This window comes from Coregonus clupeaformis, chromosome 11, assembly GCF_020615455.1.
Source record: "Coregonus clupeaformis isolate EN_2021a chromosome 11, ASM2061545v1, whole genome shotgun sequence".
NCBI classification, from domain to species: Eukaryota; Metazoa; Chordata; class Actinopteri; order Salmoniformes; family Salmonidae; genus Coregonus; species Coregonus clupeaformis.
In genome coordinates, this window is record NC_059202.1 from 26520602 (window position 1) to 26545688 (window position 25087).

Genomic DNA, 25087 nt, shown 5'->3' on the forward strand with positions numbered 1-25087 from the left:
CAGCAGACAGGTCTAGAAGGACAAGAGCAGAGGAGAGAGAGTTAGCTTTAGCAGTGCGGAGAGCCTCCGTGACACAGAGAAGAGCAGTCTCAGTTGAATGACCAGTCCTGAAACCTGACTGGTTTGGATCAAGAAGGTCATTCTGAGAGAGATAGCAAGAGAGTTGGCTAAAGACGGCACGCTCAATAGTTTTGGAAAGAAAAGAAAGAAGGGATACTGGTCTGTAGTTGTTGACATCAGTGGGATCGAGTGTTGGTTTTTTGAGAAGGGGTGCAACTCTCGCTCTCTTGAAGACGGAAGGGACATAGCCAGCGGTCAAGGATGAGTTGATCAGCGAGGTGAGGTAGGGGAGAAGGTCACCGGAGATGGTCTGGAGAAGAGAGGAGGGGATGGGGTCAAGCGGGCAGGTTGTTGGGCGGCCTGCAGTCACAAGTCGCAAGATTTTATCTGGAGAGAGAGGGGAGAAAGAAGTCAAAGCATAGGGTAGGGCAGTGTGAGCAGGACCAGCAGTGTCATTAGACTTAACAAACGAGGATCGGATGTCGTCAACTTTCTTTTCAAAGTGGTTGACGAAGTCATCCACAGAGAGGGAGGGGGGATTCAGCAGGGAGGAGAATGTGGCAAAGAGCTTCCTAGGGTTAGAGGCAGATGCTTGGAATTTAGAGTGGTAGAAAGTGGCCTTAGCAGCAGAAACAGATGAAGAAAATGTAGAGAGGAGGGAGGAAAAGATGCCAGGTCGGCAGGGAGTTTAGTTTTCTTCCATTTCCGCTCCGCTGCCCGGAGCTCTGTTCTGTGAGCTCGCAATGAGTCATCAAGCCACGGAGCTGGAGGGGAGGACCGAGCCGGCCGGGAGGATAGGGGACACAGAGAGTCAAAGGATGCAGAAAGGGAGGAGAGGAGGGTTGAGGAGGCAGAATCAGGAGATTGGAGGGAGAAGGATTGAGCAGAGGGAAGAGATGATAGGATGGAAGAGGAGAGAGTAGTGGGAGAGAGAGAGCGAAGGTTGCGGCGGCGCATTACCATCTGTGTAGGGGCAGAGTGAGTAGTGTTGGAGGAGAGCGAGAGAGAAAAAGGATACAAAGTAGTGGTCGGAGACATGGAGGGGAGTTGCAGTGAGATTAGTAGAAGAGCAGCATCTAGTAAAGATGAGGTCAAGCGTATTGCCTGCCTTGTGAGTAGGGGGGACGGTGAGAGGGTGAGGTCAAAAGAGGAGAGGAGTGGAAAGAAGGAGGCAGAGAGAAATGAGTCAAATGTAGACGTAGGGAGGTTGAAATCCCCCAAAACTGTGAGGGGTGAGCCATCCTCAGGAAAGGAACTTATCAAGGCATCAAGCTCATTGATGAACTCTCCAAGGGAACCTGGAGGGCGATAAATGACAAGGATATTAAGCTTAAATGGGCTAGTGACTGTGACAGCATGGAATTCAAATGAGGAGATAGACAGATGGGTTAGGGGAAAAATTGAGAATGTCCACTTGGGAGAGATGAGGATTCCTGTGCCACCACCCCTCTGACCAGATGCTCTCGGGTATGCGAGAACACATGGTCAGACGAGGAGAGAGCAGTAGGAGTAGCAGTGTTTTCAGTGGTAATCCATGTTTCCGTCAGCGCCAGGAAGTCGAGGGACTGGAGGGTAGCATAGGCTGGGATGAAGTCAGCCTTGTTGGCAGCAGAACGGCAGTTCCAGAGGCTGCCTGAGACCTGGAACTCCAGGTGTGTGGTGCGTGCAGGGACCACCAGGTTAGAGAGGCAGCAGCCACGCGGTGTGAGGCGTTTGTGTAGCCTGTGCGGAGAGGAGAGAACAGGGATAGGCAGAGGCATAGTTGACAGGCTGTAGCAAATGGCTACAATAATGCAGAGGAGATCGGAATGAAATGAACTAAACATCTGGGAAAGGAGAGAGCGGGGCCTCCCTCACCACAACTCCCAAATATAACTCTCCCAACTTCCACCTCAGAAACTATAATTGTTTCACTGAAACACCCGAATAAAACTCTCCCAACTTCTACTTTAGAAATTAGAATTGTTGTTAACTACAGCGGTTCAATGTTTCAAGGAATAGACTCAACTTACTTTATTCAGCTAGCTAACTATGACGCCATAGCTAACTAGCATGCTAGCATCCAATAACACACGGTTTAGCACCAATACTTGGTTACAACAAACTACCAATGGTGTGTTAACGCACTAAACAGATAATTCGTGTCCGTGTCTAGTTCCTTTCATAACGCAGCAATAATTAAGCGTTGGCTAGCTAGCACAAATATATTGTATTTAGCTGCTACAGTACTGCTAGTTGGTAGTGTTGGCTAGCTAGCAATGGCTGCTGTGTTGACTTTGTTTGAGAAACGGCGTCGCTGCGAACGAATGTAGCTGGCTAAAATTATATTGTATTTAGTTGCTATAGTACTGCTAGCTGGTAGCGTTGGCTAGCTAGCAATGGCTGCGGTGATGACTTTGTTTGAAAAACGGCGTCGCTGCGAACGAATGTAGCTGGCTAAAATGATATTGTATTTAGTTGCTACAGTACTGGCTAGCTAGCAATGGCTGCGGTGTTGACTTTGTTTGAAAAACGGCGTCGCTGCAAGCGAGTGTAGCTGGCTAGCTAACCTCGATAGTTACTCTATACTACACCTTTATCTTTGATACAAATACAACTATGTAGCTAGCCAACATTACACTAATCAAATCGTTCCATTGTAATGTAATGTGTCATATTACCTGTGGAGCGAAGTACAGCATGACTACTCACCTCGCCTACCTCGCCGCAAATAGGGGTATCCAACTGATTGGCTCAAATGCATTAAGAACGAAATAAATTCCACAAATCAACTTTAAGAAGGCATTCCTGTTAATTGAAATGCATTCTAGGTGACTACCTCATGAAGCTGGTTGAGAGAATGCCAAGAGTGTGCAAAGCTGTCATCAAGGCAAAGGATGTCTACTTTGAAGAATCTCAAAAATAAAATATATTTTGATTTGTTTGACACTTTTTTGGTTACTACATGATTCCATATGTGTTATTTCATAGTTTTGATGTTCACTATTATTCTACAATGTAAAAAATAGTAAAAAATAAAGAAAAACCCTTGAATGAGTAGGTGTGTCCAAACTTTTGACTGGTATTGTATATATATATATAAAATTTTCGGGATGGGAAAAACTTAAACTTAAACAACTAAAACCAGATATAACGTATGTAGAAAAGATAATGGACTAATATATATTTTTAAATAAGATCATCTAACAATCACCAAAATAAAAGCTAGACATTCAGGAAGACTCAAGAATTCCAAAAATTATGCATTCAAGACTATTTTTGGCATGGGGCCCACATTGGTTTTGTTATAATGTTTGAGTCACTCATAAGCCAATGCAAAATTGGCATTTGCAGGAAATTAGCTTTAAAACAGTCAACATTTTATCTGAGGGCCTCTAAAATATTTGGTCGGCAACCGCACTTTTGGCCACGCCCACCAACATAAGTCCCATTTTGAGCCAGAAAAAACCCTGACCACCTAAAATATTTATGTCTAACTAGCTAGGTTTCCATCCAATTTGCGACAGATTTTCGCGTGACTCCATGTTTACTTCAATATGATGGTAATTATATCAATATTTATGCATAAAGGCGCTTCCACCGCCATTTCTGACATAATTAATTTTACCGACACAAAAAGATTCCACCATGTCAAATGAACAAATTGTCTGTTGGCATTTATACAATTGTACCGGCAATTCATGTTTCCATCAGGAATTGTGTCAGGTAATTCATCTGCATGAGATGGTTGGATGGAAATGTGTTTACTAACCACGTTTCCATCCAGATTTGATGCACATAAAGTCATACTGTATAATTGTATCGAAACAGGAAGTTAGGATAATTTGTTAGTTAGACATGGTGGGATCTTTTTGTGTTGGTAAAATTAATTATGCGAGAAATGGCGGTGTAAAGGCCTTTATGTGCAAATATTGATGTAAAACCATCATATTGAAGTAAACTTGGAGTCACGTGATGATATGGCGTGTGGTCTTCTCACACTATCGACTCAGGAAACCATGCAGTTTATCAGGCTACAAATTAATTAAATTATGATGAACTTCACCGGTGGTGAAAGTGCACCTTGATCTTGATGTTCCTTTCCAATAAATATTGAGGGTCTTATTCATAATAATCATCATGTAGACTAGCCTACCCGCACTGTATCGGCGAGCTGTTAACTAGAGCGCACATGCCAAGACCAGACTAGGCACATTTGCTATTTAACAGTTTTTGTGACAAAAATATCTGTAGAGTTGAAAATGCAATGGAAACACATTTAACTTTTGATTTTTATTCGGTCCATGAAAACTTATGGGAAAAATACATTTTGTGTATACTGTCATCATGCACTGATTTTTATCTGCAACAAGTCCATTTGGTGGGAATATGACAGGTGGGAAAATGTGCATATTTTCTTTATGCGGATTCTAGAATATTCGCTTGAAAATCTGTCGCAAATTGGATGGAAACCTAGCTAGTTTATCTTATTACATCCTTGTATAAAAAGCCAACTGATGCTTTGGATACTCAGAGAATTTAATGAGCAGTAGGATGAACAGCTATAATGATGATGAGTCAGAAAGGACCAAGGGGGTGTGGAGAAAATATACCCCATTAGAGAACATATGACACGCGACCGGGAGACCCAAGGGTCGGCGCACAATTGGCCCTGCGTCGTCCAGGTTAGGGGAGGGTTTGGCCGGCAGGGATGTTCTTGTCCCATCGCCAGGTGTACGGTGTTTCCTCCGACGCATTGGTGCGGCTGGCTTCCGGGTTAAGCGGGCATTGTGTCAAGAAGCAGTGCGGCTCGGTTGGGTTGTGTTTCGGAGGACGCACGGCTCTCGACCTTCGCCTCTCGCGTGTACGTACGGGAGTTGCAGCGATGGGACAAGACTAACTACCAATTGGATACCACGAAATTGGGGAGAAAAAGGGGTAAAATAAATAATAATAATAAAACATTAAAAACATTCATAAGAGAACATATGACACACTCTGAGCTGGTTTAGTCAACACCTGTCTCTGGGCAGAGTTTGGATATTATTAGTGGAACAAGTGGAGTTAGGTTGCCATCTGGTGGCAATTCTTTGTTATGTTCACACTAAATTATTCAATTCAAATCGGCAACATATGAAAAGAGAATTTGGGTCCATTCCATTTGAATTATTGTTATGTGAATGGTTGGGTCAAATTTGCATCCAATAAAACTCCTAAATTGCTTAAGCTGCAATAGCCCCTGTCCTGTATACAATTTTTTTCATAATCCCACTGATTTAGAATCTTCACAATGACCAGCGAAACAAGTCAGTTTTGGTCAGTTTCACTGTTTTTATTTTCATCGTTATTTGAAAAAAGCTAACAGTAACAGCCTAAGCGTCAGAACAATCCAACTCCATGGACAAGGCTCCCCACCACCAAACCGAGTGCCTCAACCCTGCATAATCCACACAGCGCTCACCACTAGTCTTCAATTCAAAAGGGAATACGTGACTTAATACACACACAGACTTTGGCCTCATTCACAACACGACTGTGACTTCTGTATCACACAGACCACAATATTGACAAAGGAATGATATTGCCGATCACAATGTACATACAGTTGACAGAGGGAGGATGGCGAGAAATTAGCCATGAACACAAGTCAAAACTGTATTGGTAACAAATCAGATATTAAAACTGAGAAGGTCATCATTATATTTGTTAGATCCAGTCAGAGCATAGAAGTTTAACTGAGGCCTTTACCATTAGTTATTTATCATGTGACTGACATCGCTAGCGTTAAATACAAGATTAGCACAGACTGAATGGAATGCAGACAGAAAACCACCTCAAGACTAAATAAATCATATGACACCATGGAACGATGTGATCCGGCATCCCAACAGCTGCTGTTTCGAGCGCAGGTGCAGCATTTATATTCTTACAAAAGATGACCGTTTCTAGTACAGACTTACTGTGTTCCTGCCCCACATCCACCCCCAAATTATTCCCCCATGGTTTCTGGCATATCTGTCCTGAATCATCAGAAACCCTCCCTGGTAGTCGGTTCCAACTGTGTGCTGCTGGTCCCCCTACTACTTCTCTATAGAGATCTCATGGCTGGAGAAGTGACAAATACTTTTCCAGGGATCCACTTAAAAAGTAAGTGCTTCGGCAACTTGAGTATGGTTTGGAAACTTAATACACAATAGATTCATAACCTCAATTTGACTAACCAAGAATTGGTAAAGGATCAATAAAAATAAATACATTTTGTGTTTACCCTTTCTTGTTATTTTGCTTGTGTTAATACAACAGCAAGTTATCGGTGGAGAAGAAAAAAAATCACCCATTACATTTTTCTAAAAAGTGAAAATGAACTTAATAAACGTAAATAAAATGTCAGTCAGTCAACAGCAACCACGTGTTACAAAAAGCAAAGAACCAGCTCTGAAATGAGTAATTCTTTAGAAAAACCCAGCATAATAGAAAAAGCAGAAGCAGAAGTTATAGTTTAACTGATATGAGTAACTGATTTTTATTCTATCGCCAGTGGAATTGCATATTGATTAGCCTGCATTTCCTAAATAAAGGGCTATAATTAGAGACACATTCCATACTGTCTAAGATTGTAAAAATGTTGTCTTAAGTCTTGCTTTCTGAGAAAATCCTTTGTGTTAATAGTATTACGAACTTATTAGGTCTGAGTCTTCCAAATAGAGCAGGTACATCCTACAGTACAACATTCTGGTGCTGGTGCATAGTTCAAAATGGGGTGGGGATATTGGTAGGCTGGTTTAGTTTACAGTAGTTTGTAAACACACTCTCACTAATCAGGCTATTAGCAACTAGCCTAACTAATGGTCCATGATTCAAGGTGGACATCAAAATATATAGGATGCCATGGCAACAGTATTTTGTTAGGAGACAAAGAAATAAAACGTTGGCAACACTACATCGACCGGGTTAATTGGGGATCTGTGTTAATGATTAGAAGAGATCTTTCGTTTTGTTCGTTGTTGTCTTTGTTATGCACAGTTCAAGATGGACAGAGGGGACATGGTGGTCCACTTTACACAATAAAACGCATTGTCGCTGAGCTGATTTGAAAAAAAATCCTGCTCACATTCACTCAAGCAGCTTTGGAGTCAGACTCAGCACAACTGGTTTGGTCTTGTAATGTTACAAATCCCATTTCTTCCTCTTCATAGATAGAATCAACGGTCGGTTTGGTCACCAAAAACACCATGTCTTTTTCATACCCAGGCAGCTAGACAACATGAGAGTTCATCGGAGGATAGAGAAGTCATTTTGATAGCCATTTTTCCGGTCGATTTCAGGTCGAAGAGAATAAGAAAAACAAAGATATGCCATAATAACCGTTGAAAAATATGCCTTAGGAATGTCTCCATTCATTCCCTAGTCCAATGTGTGTTCTTTGACAAGACCCGGACTCATCTGATAAAGATAAGACAAAGACAGACAGAGCACATGTTAGATCAATCAATAATGACACTAACAAGGTTTGAAGGCGTAATAATTTAATCAGGGGTCATTGTCTAATAACAAACCACACATTTTGACACAATAACATGTTAAATATGGATGGTGGACCAAGTTACATGAAAAAAGCTGTAATTTAAAGTTTTTTGAGGTAGTGTTCTTGTATTTGAGTCATCTCTAGTCTCAGTATCAATGCAAACTTGCAAAGTAAAGGACTTTGTATAGTTATTACAGGAGTAACATTGCGTGGACTGTAGTCATGGCATCTCACTCACCTTCTCAGGGACCTGGCTTCATATACAGTGTCGTCCTCCTCGTCACTCTCCAGCGCAGCCATTTCCACGCTGTCATCATAGTTTGACAACAGGCCATATTTCTTCCGAGAGGTAGTAGTTTTCTTCAGCCTAAACATAACATAATTAAATGTCACATACACACTGAAACAGGCATTCAATGAAGCACAAATGAATAAACCCTACAATTAGGCAACCACTGCTACCAATAGATGATACTAGTAAGTTAGTAGTCGGTTATAATCAGCTTGTTATACTCACCGCACAACTCTCACGAGGAAATAGAGCACTCCAATTGTGGTGATTCCAATAAGGACGTACAAGGTTCTTTGTATCATTGAATTATCTACGTTGAAAAACTTGATGTGATTGTTCTTGGACGTCGTGTTATTGACACTCGAATTCGTGACATGTTTGGTGGTGATGGCAGCAGCAGTAGTAGTAATGCCTGTTGGCGACATCAAGGTTTCCTCTGCGATGGTTGAAATAGCCCAAAGCGTCGGTAAAACAATACTCATGACTCCTTGAAATTGCATTTTTGTTGTCGGTTAACACTATAAATATGGAGTAACACTAGAATTAAGTCGGCACGTGGTTTCAATCGAGCATTTCGTTGAAAGCATAAGTGGTTTAGTTTGTTTTGATAAGTACATTCGTCCACTGGGAAGTTATTCCTGTAGTGACGCAGATGTACAGTGTCACGTGTATTCGTGTCCGTCTTAACGTTTAAATGTATGCATGTCTTATTTTACTGTCAGGTGTTGTGTATCAACATTTACAATGTTTGGGGAAATGGAAAATGTAATGAAAATAATAATAAAATAGTAATTTTAACTAGAAACCTAATCAGCGCAGCGTATCATGATTATCATTAGCCCAAAGGCCGGCAGATGGCGATATTGAGTCGTTTCAATATCGCCATCTGCCTGCCTTTCAAATCAAATCAAATCAAATTGTATTGGTCACATGCGCCGAATACAACAGGTGCAGACATTACAGTGAAATGCTTACTTACAGCCCTTAACCAACAGTGCATTTATTTTTAACAAAAAAAGTAAAAATAAAACAACAACAAAAAAGTGTTGAGAAAAAAAAGAGCAGAAGTAAAATAAAATAACAGTAGGGAGGCTATATATACAGGGGGGTACCGGTGCAGAGTCAATGTGCGGGGCACCGGCTAGTTGAGGTAGTTGAAGTAATATGTACATGTGGGTAGAGTTAAAGTGACTATGCATAAATAATTAACAGAGTAGCAGCAGCGTAAAAGGATGGGGTGGGGGGGCAGTGCAAATAGTCCGGGTAGCCATGATTAGCTGTTCAGGAGTCTTATGGCTTGGGGGTAGAAGCTGTTGAGAAGTCTTTTGGACCTAGACTTGGCACTCCGGTACCGCTTGCCGTGCGGTAGCAGAGAGAACAGTCTATGACTAGGGTGGCTGGAGTCTTTGACAATTTTGAGGGCCTTCCTCTGACACCGCCTGGTATAGAGGTCCTGGATGGCAGGAAGCTTGGCCCCAGTGATGTACTGGGCCGTACGCACTACTCTCTGTAGTGCCTTGCGGTCGGAGGCCAGGCGGTGATGCAACCAGTCAGGATGCTCTCGATGGTGCAGCTGTAGAATTTTTTGAGGATCTGAGGACCCATGCCAAATCTTTTCAGTCTCCTGAGGGGGAATAGGCTTTGTCGTGCCCTCTTCACGACTGTCTTGGTGTGTTTGGACCATGATAGTTCATTGGTGATGTGGACACCAAGGAACTTGAAGCTCTCAACCTGTTCCACTACAGCCCCGTCGATGAGAATGGGGGGCGTGCGCAGTCCTCTTTTTTTTCCTGTAGTCCACAATCATCTCCTTTGTCTTGGTCACGTTGAGGGAGAGGTTGTTGTCCTGGCACCACACGGCCAGGTCTCTGACCTCCTCCCTATAGGCTGTCTCATCGTTGTCGGTGATCAGGCCTACCACTGTTGTGTCGTCGGCAAACTTAATGATGGTGTTGGAGTCATGCCTGGCCATGCAGTCATGGGTGAACAGAGAGTACAGGAGGGGACTGAGCACGCACCCCTGAGGGGCCCCCGTGTTGAGGATCAGTGTGGCAGATGTGTTGTTACCTATCCTTACCACCTGGGGGCGGCCCGTCAGGAAGTCCAGGATCCAGTTGCAGAGGGAGGTGTTTAGTCCCAGGATCCTTAGCTTAGTGATGAGCTTAGAGAGCACTATGGTGTTGAATGCTGAGCTGTAGTCAATGAATATCATTCTAACCTTTGGGCTAGGTTATCATCTAATACATTGTTTTCGTAGGCTCACCAGAGAAATCCCCCAAAAAAAAAAGTGTATAATAATATTTAAAAAAGACTGTGGCACTGTGGCCCCGTCCGACACCACCAGAGGGATATCAACAGACCACCAACCTACTACCCTGAGACAAGGCTGAGTATAGCCCACGAAGATCTCCTCCACTGCACAAGCCCAAGGGGGCGAAAAAACCGGACAGGAAGATCTCGTCAGGAACTCAACCCACTCAAGTGATGAACCCCTCCTAGGGACAGCATGGAAAGCACCAGTAAGCCAGTGAATCAGCCCCCGTAATAGGGTCAGAGGCAGAGAATCCCAATGAAACAAAACTACAAGCTACTTCACAATGCAGTTGTTAATAAAGAAGTTGTCTCAGCGTTAGCAGTACAATACATTTACTCCGAATTTACTGAATTTGACCATCAGTGCCCCCTCAAACTTTTGATGTATGCCACAGACAGTGCATTCCAAAAGTAGTTAGGGACAAAAATGCTTGGCCTCTATACTAAAAGTATTTTATGCACGTTTTACCATTTCAAATCAATAGCTCTGCTCGTGTCCAGTTCTTCTTTCATAAGAATTTGGACAGATAAGCTTTAATAGGAAACTATGCAATTCTTCTGTGTTTGTAATTTTATAAATTATGAGCATGCAGGGCTCCCTTGCAAAAAAGACCTTGGTCTCAATGGGAATCCCTGTTAAAATAAAATCAAGTAAGCTAGTATTTAGCCCAGAAACAATGGGAGCAGCCTTTATAGATCCAATGCTTTGCGGGAGAACGTAGGAAAGTAACTGGATGTGCAAGGAGAGGTAAATCCAAAAATAGCAGAACCTAACAAGAGGAAATGACAAGTAGAAAGCAGAGAAAATATTTATTGAAAGGACAAGAACCAGAAAAGTATGAGCTATACAGAACACTACACAATGACCAAAGGGACAAAACATTTTAGTTGGAAAACATTTTTTTTTTCTTCTCTACGATACGTTTAACTGAGAGGCTCAAGAATGGTCCCAAGCTATAATCAAAATAGACATGTTTCATTGATATAAAACCTATATTGCTTCTGAATAGCTACTTTTTGTGGTACAAAAAAACCCAACCATTATACACAGCTTTTCATCCCAACCCCCTGACAATCAACAATACCTCCCTGGAAGAAACCTGCCATCTTCAGTGATTGAGGTTGTAATGATTTTAAATGCTTTGCAATTTTGCATAATTGGTAAATCCACTCCCGCCATGGCCTGGGGTTAACAAAGCATGTAAAGGCCTTTATTGTCAACACACGCTACATACTGATTTAGAAGCAAGTGTCACTTATCCTTAAGTCAGGTTCAGTTGTCTAGAAATTGTGATTCTTCTACATTGTTGGAGTCCATGAAAACTCAAGTGATTTAACAAAGCGGCTGAGCACTGTGACCCTGAAATTCTATTATAGCTTTTGCACCAGGTCAACATAGGGAAAGCGACTGGGGAGTTGATGCACAACTAATTGTGAAAGTGGTCTACAACAGCGTGTCCACCTTCAATGTAGCCAGCGTCTAGCATCACTGCAGACGTTTAGAGTTATGCCTGATGTGTGCATTTCCTACAAGCCCTCATTGTAAGCCAGAAACGACATATACGTTCATTACAACTAAACAGACAAAAAAAGGCTTAAACGTTTGACAGGCACTTGTCTAAAATAGCTAAATGGATCTTAATTTAAGCTGCAAGTTGTCCAGACGAGTCCAGTCCCTAGACTACATTTTAGTAATTTGCAGACGCTCTTATCCAGAAGGATTTACAGGAGCAATTAGGGTTAAGTACCTGGCTTAAGGGCACATCGACAGATTTTTCACCCAGTCGGCTCGGGGATTAGAACCAGCGACCTTTCGGTTACTGGCACAACGCTCTTACCCACTAAGCTACCTGCCGACTACCTTGACAGAGTGGGTGCTGTATAGCCCTTAGCTGCTTTTAGCAATGACGGAATGAAGTAAGTCACAGCCCTGTAAAATAAAGGCTACTAACACCTCGTGAGAAGTCCTTTGTGAACACTTAAGACGAGTGACAGACTATATTCACTAATTTCTTAAGAGCACACTTGTAAATGATATGACCATCTTTCATCTTGCCATTAAACTAACCGAGAAGCTTCCAATTCTTAAGTTTAATTCATAGATCACAGCAGCAGAGTCGCAAATAGTCTGCATATGTACGAGATTCGAAATAGCCGTGTAAATTAGCTACAATGTGCGGGCAGACTACCACACTGTGGTAGTGAACTATGAATAAAGCGGTGCGTCTCTACAGGTTAGCTACAATAAACTTGCAAAAAGGCCTTATTTGGTTTTGAGCTGTAGTGTATGACAGAAGTTGTATAAATATACTAAATTGACGGCCACTGCAACAGAGGGAGACAAGCAATAAAGACAAAAATCATAAACAAACACAAGACAGCACATTGTAAACCACACTTATCAGGAAAGCTCAGTCAATAGACCTTTTGCAAAGGCACAGTGGTTAAGGCAACCACTGACCAAGACCTATCAGCTACAACCAACAGTATATTGGAATAAAAATTGTGGACAATATTGGATTTGTACAAAAATGATTGTATACATTTCATAAAATGCAAAACCACCTACATCTAGAGATACATTAAACAAGACTAGGAATATAAATCACACACACACAATACCAGTCAAAAGTTTGGACACCTACTCATTCAAGGGTTTTTCTTTATATTTACTATTTTTTACATTGAAGAATAATAGAAGACATCAAAACTATGAAATAACACATGGAATCATGTAGTAACCAAAAAAGTGTTAAACAAATCAAAATATATTTTATATTTGAGATTCTTCAAATAGCCACCCTTTGCCTTGATGACAGCTTTGCACACTCTTGGCATTCTCTCAACCAGCTTCATGAGGTAGTCACCTGGAATGCATTTCAATTAACAGGTATGCCTTCTTAAAAGTTAATTTAGGAATTTATTTCCTTTTTAATGCATTTGAGCCAATCAGTTGAATTGTGACATGGTAGGGTGGATATACAGAAGATAGCCCTCTTTGGTAAAAGACCAAGTCCATATTATGGCAAGAACAGCTCAAATAAGCAAAGAGAAAACGACAGTCCATCATTACTTTAAAGACATGAAGGTCAGTCAATACGGAAAATTTCAAGAACTTTGAAAGTTTCTTCAAGTGCAGTTGCAAAAAAACATCAAGTGCTATGATGAAACTGGCTCTCATGAGGACCACCACAGGAATGGAGGACCCAGAGTTACCTCTACTGCAGAGGATTAGTTAATTAGTTACCAGCCTCAGAAATTGCAGCCCAAATAAATGCTTCACAGAGTTCAAGTCACAGACACATCTCAACATCAACTGTTCAGAGGGGACTGTGTGAATCAGGCCTTCATGGTCGAATTGTTGCAAAGAAACCACTACTAAATGACCCCAATAAGAAGAAGAGACCTGCTTGGGCCAAGAAACACGAGCAATAGACATTAGACCGGTGGAAATTTGTCCTTTGGTCTGGAGTCAAAATTTGAGATTTTTGGGACGCTGTGTGGGTGAACGGATGATTTCCGAATGTAAATTTCCCACCGTAAAGCATGGAGGTGGTGTTATGGTGTGGGGGTGCTTTGCCGGTGACACTGTCTGTGATTTATTTCGAATTCAAGGCACCCTTAACCAGCATGGCTACCACAGCATTCTGCAGCGATATGCCATCCCATCTGATTTGGGCTTAGTGGGACTATCATTTGTTTTTCAACAGGACAATGACCCAACACACCTTCAGGCTGTGTAAGGGCTATTTTACCAAGAAGGAGAGTGATGGAGTGCTGCATCAGATGACCTGGCCTCCACAATCCCCCGACCTCAACCCAATTGAGATGGTTTGGGATGAGTCGGACGGCAGAGTATAGGAAAAGTAGCGAACAAGTGCTCAGCATATGTGGGAACTCCTTCAAGGCTGTTGGAAAAGCATTCCAGGTGAAGCTGGTTGAGAGAATGCCAAGAATGTGCAAAGCTGTCATCAAGGCAAAGGGTGGCTACTACAAGATTCCATATGTGTTATTTCATAGTTTTGATATCTTCACTATTATTCTACAATGTAGAAAATAGTAAAAATAAAGAAATGAATGAGTAGGTGTGTCAAAACATTTGACTGGTACATACACACACATATATATACACACATACGTATATACATACACATATATACACACACACAAATATACATACATATATACATACACACACATACATACATATACACACAGCATTGTGGATTGAATCTTGCAACTAGCTAGCTCAACTTACTTTTAAAACAAGAGGGCACTTTAAAATAAGACAAAAAAAGTATACCTTCATGATACATGGGAAAAAAGGAATGGACAATCTTGTAATACATTTCATACAAAACGGTAAACCCATATCAGCTGTAAACCTGGTCTTTGCAAACAAAGAATTAGAGAAGATAGCCAAAACAAAATTATCTAGTAAAATGCCAAAAATATCAAATTGAAGGATGTAAGACTTCTGGACTAAGGCACAGAGGACATGAGGCATCACAGGACCTCAGAGCCTAGTGGTGCTGGACCCTAAGGGCAAATGGAACTTTAGTTCCAAGTTTAGGCTAGGTGAGTGTCTTTAGTCAGACTCAGAAAGGCAAGTGTAAACTACTTCTGTCTGTGCACAGAGACAGAGGGAGAGAGCGAGAGAAAGCGAGAGAGAGAGAGATTCATTCACCTCTCAAAAAGGCAAGATAATAGAAAACTTAAAGAAAAAAAAGAAAAAAGGAAAGGAAAATCGGGTGTGCACTTTACTTTTCCATATGGTTTAGCTTTGCGTATATAAATATAATATACTAGGAATGATGGAAGTGAATTCTGTGGTTGAGGCTATTATGACTGTAGAGTTGCTTCCCCACAACTCGCTACGGCCCGTTAGCAGTTGCGTTTTGGGCTGCCCCCCTCAGATTGTGGATTTGGAGAAGGACACCCTCAGGTGGTGGTTCTCGCCCAGGTCGTGATTGTGGAACTTGATGAGGGACTCAATGGCCTCCTCTACTGAGTCCATCTGGACCAAGGCCATCTTGCGGTCTTTCCTAAAAACAATGCACCAACACTGTCAGATACGCAGCCTTTCTTAAACATTCGACATACAGTCCGATATGCAACATCACCCACACAACCAGATAGAAAAGAATAACGATTTTAACAAAAATACTAAACATAGCTGGGTTTTAGAAAAGGGGAAAAGATAACTTACTGGAAGAACTTGAAGGCGTTGACCATTGCACCAGAGCTCGCAAACAGCATCTTAAGGTCGTCCTCAACCACAGAGGGACTAAAAAGAAAGACACAATTTAAAAACTAGACAAGACTTTAGCAGTAGTTCACCAATACATACCGTGGCAATTGGCTGAGTTTTTCCATACCATGAAAGTGGTACCTGAGGACTAGCAGCTATCGAACGCATCAGTGGGGTCATTCCAGCAGAAACACCTCCGGTCTACTTACGGGATGTTTGAGAGGTGCAGGGTGGCTGAGGGAGGGAATATGTTGGAGTAGTTCTTGGAGCCGGGCTTCTTGAAGCGGTGTAGGGGGGAGTTGCTGTAGTCCTTGGTCAGGCCCTGGTCCTCGTGGCCCTCGCGGGGCAGCTGAACGTTGGTGTGTTTGGACAGGGTGATTCGCAGCGCTGTCCCGTGGAGTCTCTGGCCATTCAGGTGGCTCATTGCTGTTGGAAGCAGAGGTTAAGCAGTGTGAGTCTTCTAATCAGTGTATGGGTGTACTCAACACGCTGGCAAATTTCCATCGCTAAAGCGGACATCTAGAAAACCTTATTATTACCATTAGCATAATTTCCAGATGCACATCACTCCCTACATATGGTTTCGTTTGGCGCTACTTTTCCTGGATTATTCCTTTCCAGGAAAGTTTAGCGGGCCTTACCTAGCTGCGCCTGAGTCCCATCAGACATCTGGATCAGAGCGTTCTCCTTCTTGTTGAACAGGATCTTCACTCTCATTACATCACCATATACACCTTCACAAAGATTGGGGGGACAACTGTTTGAAACCAATAAAACCATGTCTTTGGGCACCTTTAAGATTTGGTTAACACCTATCTGGGCCCCATGGGGAAACTTGTGTATATGAATAACTTCAGTTCACAATCAAGATGCTCCTCCATTTAGTCAAATGAGAAGGGGGTGAAATTCATTCTAACATGAGCGACTGAAGCCACTGATCATTGGAATGTTGCATCATGGTCACTAGTGGGAATTGGTAAATTACTCAGAGGTACAGCATGTTTGACTTTACTATACCAGAATTGTCCATTTTTTTTTTTTTTTATCAAAGTGTAGGCTACCATTTGTACATCGGTTTAAATAAATTCTCAAAGAGAAAGGTGGTGGAACTGCAAAATGTAGCTACACTTGGACGGAATAAGGGAAAGGGAAAATTAGGGTTTTATGTAGTTTATCAAGGAGGAAATGACTTGTGCATCTACAAAGTGACCCCTCCTGATGAATTGGTGAATAACATTGAAGACGCTTAATAAAGGAATGCAAAATTGGCCATATGTACTCTGCACAAATAATGGGAGTCTTGACCATTAACCAAAAGCAATTGATACAGCGTTCATAAAGGGCATGCAAAATGAAAAAATCCAGCATGCACATTTACCATAAAAACTATGACTGAACAGACAAATAATAAAATCTGATGGAAGTTACAGCATCTCACAGAATTTCCCACAATATATTCTTATCAATTCAAATGCACAACGTGCAGTCTTGTAATTTCCACTATGGTTAAGGGAATAGTAAACTCGGATAAAAAACAGATATACAGTGGGGGAAAAAAGTATTTAGTCAGCCACCAATTGTGCAAGTTCTCCCACTTAAAAAGATGAGAGAGGCCTGTAATTTTCATCATAGGTACACGTCAACTATGACAGACAAAATGAGAAAAATAAAATCCAGAAAATCACATTGGAGGATTTTTAATGAATTTATTTGCAAATTATGGTGGAAAATAAGTATTTGGTCAATAACAAAAGTTTCTCAATACTTTGTTATATACCCTTTGTTGGCAATGACAATGACACAGGTCAAACGTCTTCTGTAAGTCTTCACAAGGTTTTCACACACTGTTGCTGGTATTTTGGCCCATTCCTCCATGCAGATCTCCTCTAGAGCAGTGATGTTTTGGGGCTGTCGCTGGGCAACACGGACTTTCAACTCCCTCCAAAGATTTTCTATGGGGTTGAGATCTGGAGACTGGCTAGGCCACTCCAGGACCTTGAAATGCTTCTTACGAAGCCACTCCTTCGTTGCCCGGGCGGTGTGTTTGGGATCATTGTCATGCTGAAAGACCCAGCCACGTTTCATCTTCAATGCCCTTGCTGATTGAAGGAGGTTTTCACTCAAAATCTCACGATACATGGCCCCATTCATTCTTTCCTTTACACGGATCAGTCGTCCTGGTCCCTTTGCAGAAAAACAGCCCCCAAAGCATGATGTTTCCACCCCCATGCTTCACAGTAGGTATGGTGTTCTTTGGATGCAACTCAGCATTCTTTGTCCTCCAAACACGACGAGTTGAGTTTTTACCAAAAAGTTATATTTTGGTTTCATCTGACCATATGACATTCTCCCAATCCTCTTCTGGATCATCCAAATGCACTCTAGCAAACTTCAGACGGGCCTGGACATGTACTGGCTTAAGCAGGGGGACACGTCTGGCACTGCAGAATTTGAGTCCCTGGCGGCGTAGTGGGTTACTGATGGTAGGCTTTGTTACTTTGGTCCCAGCTCTCTGCAGGTCATTCACTAGGTCCCCCCGTGTGGTTCTGGGATTTTTGCTCACCGTTCTTGTGATCATTTTGACCCCACGGGGTGAGATCTTGCGTGGAGCCCCAGATCGAGGGAGATTATCAGTGGTCTTGTATGTCTTCCATTTCCTAATAATTGCTCCCAGTTGATTTCTTCAAACCAAGCTGCTTACCTATTGCAGATTCAGTCTTCCCAGCCTGGTGCAGGTCTACAATTTTGTTTCTGGTGTCCTTTGACAGCTCTTTGGTCTTGGCCATAGTGGAGTTTGGAGTGTGACTGTTTGAGGTTGTGGACAGGTGTCTTTTAAACTGATAACAAGTTCAAACAGGTGCCATTAATACAGGTAACGAGTGGAGGACAGAGGAGCCTCTTAAAGAAGTTGTTACAGGTCTGTGAGAGCCAGAAATCTTGCTTGTTTGTAGGTGACCAAATACTTATTTTCCACCATAATTTGCAAATAAATTCATTAAAAATCCTACAATGTGATTTTCTGAAATTTTTTTCTCTTATTTTGTCTGTCATAGTTGACGTGTACCTATGATGAAAATTACAGGCCTCTCTCATCTTTTTTAAGTGGGAGAACTTGCACAATTGGTGGCTGACTAAATACTTTTTTCCCCCACTGTATATTCATTGGTTTTCAGGTCATGAAATTGGTCGATAGTATTAAAAGACACTAGTCAGAAATATCTATATACAGTGAGGGGAAAAAAGTATTTGATCCCCTGCTGATTTTGTACGTTTGCCCACTGACAAAGCCATGATCAGTCTATAATTTTAATGGTAGGTTTATTTGAACAGTGAGAGACAGAATAACAACAACAAAATCCAGAAAAACACGTCAAAAATGTTATAAATTGATTTGCATTTTAATGAGGGAAATAAGTATTTGACCCCTCTGCAAAACATGACTTAGTACTTGGTGGCAAAATCCTTGTTGGCAATCACAGAGGTCAAACGTTTCTTGTAGTTGGCCACAAGGTTTGCACACATCTCAGGAGGGATTTTGTCCCACTCCTCTTTGCAGATCTTCTCCAAGTCATTAAGGTTTCGAGGCTGACGTTTGGCAACTCGAACCTTCAGCTCCCTCCACAGATTTTCTATGGGATTAAGATCTGGGGACTGGCTAGGCCAATCCAGGACCTTAATGTGATTATTCTTGAGCCACTCCTTTGTTGCCTTGGCCGTGTGTTTTGGGTCATTGTCATGCTGGAATACCCATCCACGACCAATTTTCAATGCCCTGGCTGAGGGAAGGAGGCTCTCACCCAAGATTTGACGGTACATGGCGCCGCCATCGTCCCTTTGACCTACGGTGAAGTTGTCCTGTCCCCTTAGCAGAAAAACACCCCCAAAGCATAATGTTTCCACCTCCATGTTTGACGGTGGGGATGGTGTTCTTGGGGTCATAGGCAGCATTCCTCCTCCTCCAAACACGGCGAGTTGAGTTGATGCCAAAGAGCTCCATTTTGGTCTCATCTGACCACAACACTTTCACCCAGTTCTCCTCTGAATCATTCAGATGTTCATTGGCAAACTTCAGACGGGCCTGTATACATGCTTTCTTGAGCAGGGGGACCTTGCGGGCGCTGCAGGATTTCAGTCCTTCACGGTGTAGTGTGTTACCAATTGTTTTCTTGGTGACTATGGTCCCAGCTGCCTTGAGATCATTGACAAGATCCTCCCGTGTAGTTCTGGGCTGATTCCTCACCGTTCTCATGATCATTGCAACTCCACGAGGTGAGATCTTGCATGGAGCCCCAGGCCGAGGGAGATTGACAGTTATTTAGTGTTTCTTCCATTTGCGAATAATCGCACCAACTGTTGTCACCTTCTCACCAAGCTGCTTGGCGATGGTCTTGTAGCACATTCCAGCCTTGTGTAGGTCTACAATCTTGTCCCTGACATCCTTGGAGAGCTCTTTGGTCTTGGCCATGGTGGAGAGTTTGGAATCTGATTGATTGATTGCTTCTTTGGACAGGTGTCTTTTATACAGGTAACAAGCTGAGATTAGGAGCACTCCCTTTAAGAGTGTGCTCCTAATCTCAGATCATTACCTGTATAAATGACACCTGGGAGCCAGAAATCTTTCTGATTGAGAGGGGGTCAAATACTTATTTCCCTCATTAAAATGCAAATCAATTTATAACATTTTTGACATGCGTTTTTCAGGATTTTTTGTTGTTGTTATTCTGTCTCTCACTGTTCAAATAAACCTACCATTAAAATTATAGACTGATCATTTCTTTGTCAGTGGGCAAACGTACAAAATCAGCAGGGGATCAAATACTTTTGTCCCTCACTGTAAGCCCGTGGACACAAACACTGAAAATGCTGCAACTTTTCACCAAGTTTCTAAAACTAACACACAAAACTCATGAAACCAAAACTAGAAACTCAAAACATTTGAAACAAACTGGTTATGAAATAATTTTTTTATAAACTGAACAGAACAAACAAGTAGTAATAATAAAAAAAGGTGCCAATGACAACATACCGAAAAGAATAAAGAGGCATTGGGGCGTAACTCTCTTTATAAGACAGCAGAGGAAGGCAGCGGAGGGAGGAAGGGACAGGAAAAAGATCGGAGGCAGGAGAGTGGAGGTTCAACATATCATCCACAGCGGAGGCAGTTCCACGGGGGTTGGATCATGAGGGTTAATAAATTGGACAGGAGAGAAGAAGGGGTGGAGGTGGTTTATGTGACATGATATGAGCAGAGATGAGTGGATATGTTTATATGCATTTATGCATGTGGTGTGTATTGAAGATGTGGTGTAATGGTTCAGAGAAAGAAGGTGGGAGGGGGATACATGGGGCGTGCAGTCAGTTTGGCAACAAAAATAAATAAAAGGTTTCCAGGTTAAAACAAAAACAAAAAAAGAGGGTGAGAGAGGGGGAATGGGGAGGGAGAGAAACAAGAAAAAGGAGGTAAAAAAAACAAGGTCAATATACAAAGAAATATGAAGTGGTCCATCCAGTATAGAATGTGCTTTAAAAAGGGTTTAAATCATGTAAAGATTACTCAACCTACAATGAAACTAGGAGGAATGATACACATGAGGCTGAGACAATATTTATTCTATAAGTCTGAGTTTAAGTGTACCATTGGTATTAACATGAACAGATAAGCTCTTTAAATTAATGACTGTAGAAATATTGGTTGGGCTTAAGCTGAAGGCCATGCTAAAGATAAAAGCAATATTGTCTCTAAATCGGATAAAAAAGGCTCTACATGAGTGTGATGGGTTATGGGACTGATTTAGTAGATGAAGAGGGACTGGTAACATTATGTTGACAAATTGAACATTAATAGACATTTCACACAGTTTTGAAATACGATGCTATCGTCCCCATTGGCCACCCCCCAATTATTTAACGACAGTTGGGCTAAAGCGCGAAATCGAATGCAAGCGCAGGCAATGTTAAATATTTTCTAATATTCCTTTCTGGTGGAAGAGCAAAATATGATAGAACAGTTAATGTCTTACCGTAGCGAGTTAGGTTATAGGCCTACATTATGGGCTGGATAGAAGCAGTCTACCGTTTTCATAATTGCTTTATTTGCCTCATGAAACAATAGAAAAATAAATGTTGTTTGTTCTTAAAGCTGTCATTGAGAATAGCCTATGATATAGACTTTCATTCTTGTTATTTTTGAGAGCCACAACAACTTCGGGACAACACCGTCGTAGGCTAAAATATATGTATTTGGGTAATAAGCTAGAAAAGGTAGTTAAGAAGTGTCCATTATGTAAAAAAATGAATAGGTTTAGGCTATAGCCTAAATGCCCAGGCATCCGACAGAGAAACATTTTTGCGCTGCTTTGGTGAATTAGCCGCTCTGTCTGGCCTACATTCCTGTTGAGGTCCAGTCAAGTTCAAATAGGCTAAACCATCATCTGTCACATCACGAGGTTGTCACCATCGACGATAGAAGATGCTATCGTAATATCGCCCCAACTCTATACTACTGCATATCACCTAGGCATGACTTAATGCGTGTGTGTGTGTGTGTGTGTGTGTGTGTGTGTGTGTGTGTGTGTGTGTGTGAGAGAAGGGGGAGGGCTGAACTGTAAACATTTTCAATAGAAGTGGAACATTAACATAAATGTTGTTACACTGAGTGTCAGCATATAATACACAGCCCAATGTACTTGGCATGTGGACCCACTGAAGCAGCGCTCTCCAAATACTTGCTGCAGTCCAATTCTCTACCCTTTTCCCCAAAGTGTGCACTCACTCACTTCCTCGCATGGATTTTTAAAAAATTAACTGGTGGGACAATGGGATACTCTACAATATGGTGTAGAGTAGCCCAGGATTATGACAATCAACTTCTTTTAAAAACGCATGAGGGAGGAGTGACCAAGTACACACTTTGGGGAGCATGGTAGGAAATAGGAAGGAAACCCACGTCTATAGAGAAGCTTCACAGCTGGAGACTCAGTTCACCTGGGCCACCAGGGGACGAGAGGGAGGCAAGGCAGGACTAACCTCTGGGTTGAGGTTACTGAGCAGCAGGACACAGTGGCCACTGGTGAGTTGGTGGAAGCCCATTCTGACTGCAGCCCCAGGCATGGTCAGTTGGGCCAGGCCTCCTGGAACCCCCTGCATCGTCAGGCCTGCGGAGGGAAGCAAACGGAGCGGGATAACAATCAGTGCACAAGCTCTGAAATGGGTTGATAAACAGCTGTACAGGAAGCCACCCAGCACTTGACTGCTAATCTGCTCATAGGTCAAGGTCTGCAAAAGTATCAAAGTAGTCGTAGTGTAGCCACTCAATGGTAGTGGATGAGGCCAGTTTACCCCTTTAAATGTAAAGCGCTAGTGAAAAAGTCTAAGTACAATCCATCAATGTTGGTCACGAGCAAGGTGAGCGTCACAGAGGAGGAGCCGACTAACCTGCAGCTTGCTGAATGGTGAAGGCTGGGGGGAAGGCGTGAGCTCCCGCATATGGGTTGGCCGAGATAATCCCGGGAGGACCTGGAGAAAAACATGTGGATACAGAGGAGTGTTAATCGATTGGTTGAATTTATAAATGTAATATAAATTATACAAATATAAAAATGTTGAAAATTATCGGACAGGTTCAGCCATATCTACTATATATATACACACAAAAGTATGTGGACACCCCTTCAAATTAGTAGATGATTCGGCTATTTCAGCCTCATCCGTTGCTGACAGGTATTTAAAGTTGAGCTCACAGCCATGCAATCTCCATAGACAAACATTGTCAGTAGAATGGCCTTCCTGAAGAGCTCAGTGACTTTCAATGTGGCACCGTCATAGGATGGCAGCTTTCCAACAAGTCAGTTCGTAATATTTCTGCCATGCTAGAGCTGCCCCGGTCAACTGTAAGTGCTGTTATTGTGACGTGGAATCGTCTAGGAGCAACGGTACAGCCATGAAGTGGTAGGCCACACAAATTCACAGAACAGGAACGCCAAGTGATGAAGCGCGTAGCCCGTAAAAATCATCTGTCCTCAGTTGCAACACTCAAGCTCCAAACTTCCCCCAGAAGCAACGTCAGCACAATAACTGTTTGTCTGGAGCTTCATGAAATGGGTTTCCATGGCCGAGCAGCCGCACACACGCCTAAGATCACCATGCGCAAGGCCAAACGTTGGCTGGAGTGGTGTAAAGCTTGCCGCCATTGGACTCTGGAGCAGTGGAAATGCGTTCTCTGGAGTGATGAATTACGCTTCACCATCTGGCAGTTTGACGGACGAATCTGGGTTTGGTGGATGCCAGGAGAATGCTACCTGCCCCAATGCATAGTGCCAACTGTAAAGTTTGGTGGAGGAGGAATAATGGTCTGGGGCTGTTTTTCATGGTTCGGGCTAGACCCCTTAGTTCCAGTAAAGGGAATTCTTAACGCTACAGCATACAATGACATTCTAGATTATTCTGTGCCTCCAACCTTGTGGCAACAGTTTGGGGAAGTCCCTTTCCTGTTTCAGCATGACAATGCCCCGTGCACAAAGCGAGGTCCATACAGAAATGGTTTGTCGAGATCGGTGTGGAAGAACTTGACTGGCTTGCACAGAGCCCTGACCTCAACCCCATTGAACACCTTTGGGATGAATTGGAACACCGACTGCGAGCCAGGCCTAATTGCCCAACATCAGTGCCCTACCTCACTAATGCGCTTGTGGCTGAATGGAAGCAAGTCCCTGCAGCAATGTTCCAACATCTAGTAGAAAGCCTTCCCAGAAGAGTGGAGGCTGTTATAGCAGCAAAGTGGGGACCAACTCCATATTAATGCCCATGATTTTGGAATGAGATGTAGTGTAGCTCCCCACCTGTCCAGTCGTGTCTAATTGAGAAGCGAGGAAGGATGGAAGTATTTTAAAACATATTTACCATAGTACTCACCGAAGGCTGCAGCCATAGCCTGGTGGTCGATTGAGGGATGGCTGTCCCCCGTGGGCAGGTCGGGACGCGTGTAGTCCCGGCTCTTGTCGTTGTTGTACTTCACGTTCAGGCTGGCCAGCTTGGAGAAGTTGATGCGGAGGGTGCAGCAGGCGTTGTAGATGTTCTGCCCGTCTAAAGACTTCATCACAGGGCAACAGTTTCAACATTAAAATATGCATAAATGTGTCCAAATATCAACGATTTGCACATTCCTATTCCTTTCCCCCATACTCTATACATTTAAACACATTCAAGTTAGGATCTAAGAATACAATGAAGTGCTGTGTATTAGTGTGACAGGTAGAGGGCGCCACTCACAAGTTTAGTGTGCTGAGCGGTCAGGCCGTCAGAGTACTGCAGCAGGGCCTGGAACTGGTTGTTTTTGGTAAAAGTGATGATCTTCAGCACCGTGCCGAACTTGGAGAAGATCTGCGTGCGACGACGGCATGGTCAGGGGGAATACAAACTTAGACCTATACATTCATACATGTAGTGAAGTGTGTTATAAGACTGTGTGTGTTACCTGATGCAGCACGTCCAGGGTGACGGGGTAGAAGAGGTTCTCCACTATGACACGCAGCACGGGGCTGGCCCCGCCCATGCCGGCCGAGGCGTCCACCCCTGCCATGGGCATGCCCCCCGTCTGCACCGCCTGCAGTGCCGCCTGGGCTCTCTGTTGGGAGGGGAAGAGAGGAGGGTGGTTCAGCGGAAGAGGTGA

The 25087-nt window shown here is 42.8% G+C and overlaps 2 protein-coding genes across 5 annotated transcripts in view; both read right to left on the reverse strand.

Annotated features, from left to right (window-relative positions):
• Nucleotides 1-5346: 5346 nt before the first annotated feature.
• On the reverse strand, nucleotides 5347-8489 carry LOC121576453 (protein FAM174C-like). The gene is made up of 3 exons (XM_045223614.1): nucleotides 8082-8489; nucleotides 7803-7931; nucleotides 5347-7482 (listed from the first exon to the last, which is right to left on the reverse strand). The coding sequence occupies exons 1-3, from the start codon at nucleotides 8354-8356 to the stop codon at nucleotides 7479-7481; spliced, it is 408 nt and encodes a 135-aa protein (XP_045079549.1). The 5' UTR covers nucleotides 8357-8489; the 3' UTR covers nucleotides 5347-7478.
• Nucleotides 8490-14313: 5824 nt separating this feature from the next.
• LOC121576454 (polypyrimidine tract-binding protein 1) overlaps nucleotides 14314-25087 on the reverse strand; it is a 33262-nt gene continuing 22488 nt past the window's right edge. For 3 of the 4 annotated variants that reach the window (XM_041889608.1, XM_041889605.1, XM_041889604.1), the window contains 10 exons: nucleotides 24893-25042; nucleotides 24688-24798; nucleotides 24319-24508; nucleotides 22855-22935; nucleotides 22447-22574; nucleotides 20447-20480; nucleotides 16062-16154; nucleotides 15630-15846; nucleotides 15379-15456; nucleotides 14314-15214 (listed from right to left, as the gene is read on the reverse strand). In XM_041889608.1, the coding sequence (XP_041745542.1) occupies nucleotides 15082-15214; nucleotides 15379-15456; nucleotides 15630-15846; nucleotides 16062-16154; nucleotides 20447-20480; nucleotides 22447-22574; nucleotides 22855-22935; nucleotides 24319-24508; nucleotides 24688-24798; nucleotides 24893-25042 (1215 nt within the window). In that variant the 3' untranslated portion in view covers nucleotides 14314-15081. The remainder of the gene's footprint in view (nucleotides 15215-15378; nucleotides 15457-15629; nucleotides 15847-16061; nucleotides 16155-20446; nucleotides 20481-22446; nucleotides 22575-22854; nucleotides 22936-24318; nucleotides 24509-24687; nucleotides 24799-24892; nucleotides 25043-25087) is intronic. The other variant, XM_041889606.1, reaches the window with a different exon arrangement.

What these genes read in the sequence shown, in the direction of transcription:
- LOC121576453 (XM_045223614.1), bottom strand. Translation starts at nt 8,356, where the DNA reads ATGCAATTTCAAGGAGTCATGAGTATTGTTTTACCGACGCTTTGGGCT. An exon ending in TTCCTCGTGAGAGTTGTGCG is followed by an intron (nt 7,932 to 8,081) that starts GTGAGTATAACA and finishes TGTTATGTTTAG; the next exon opens with GCTGAAGAAAACTACTACCT.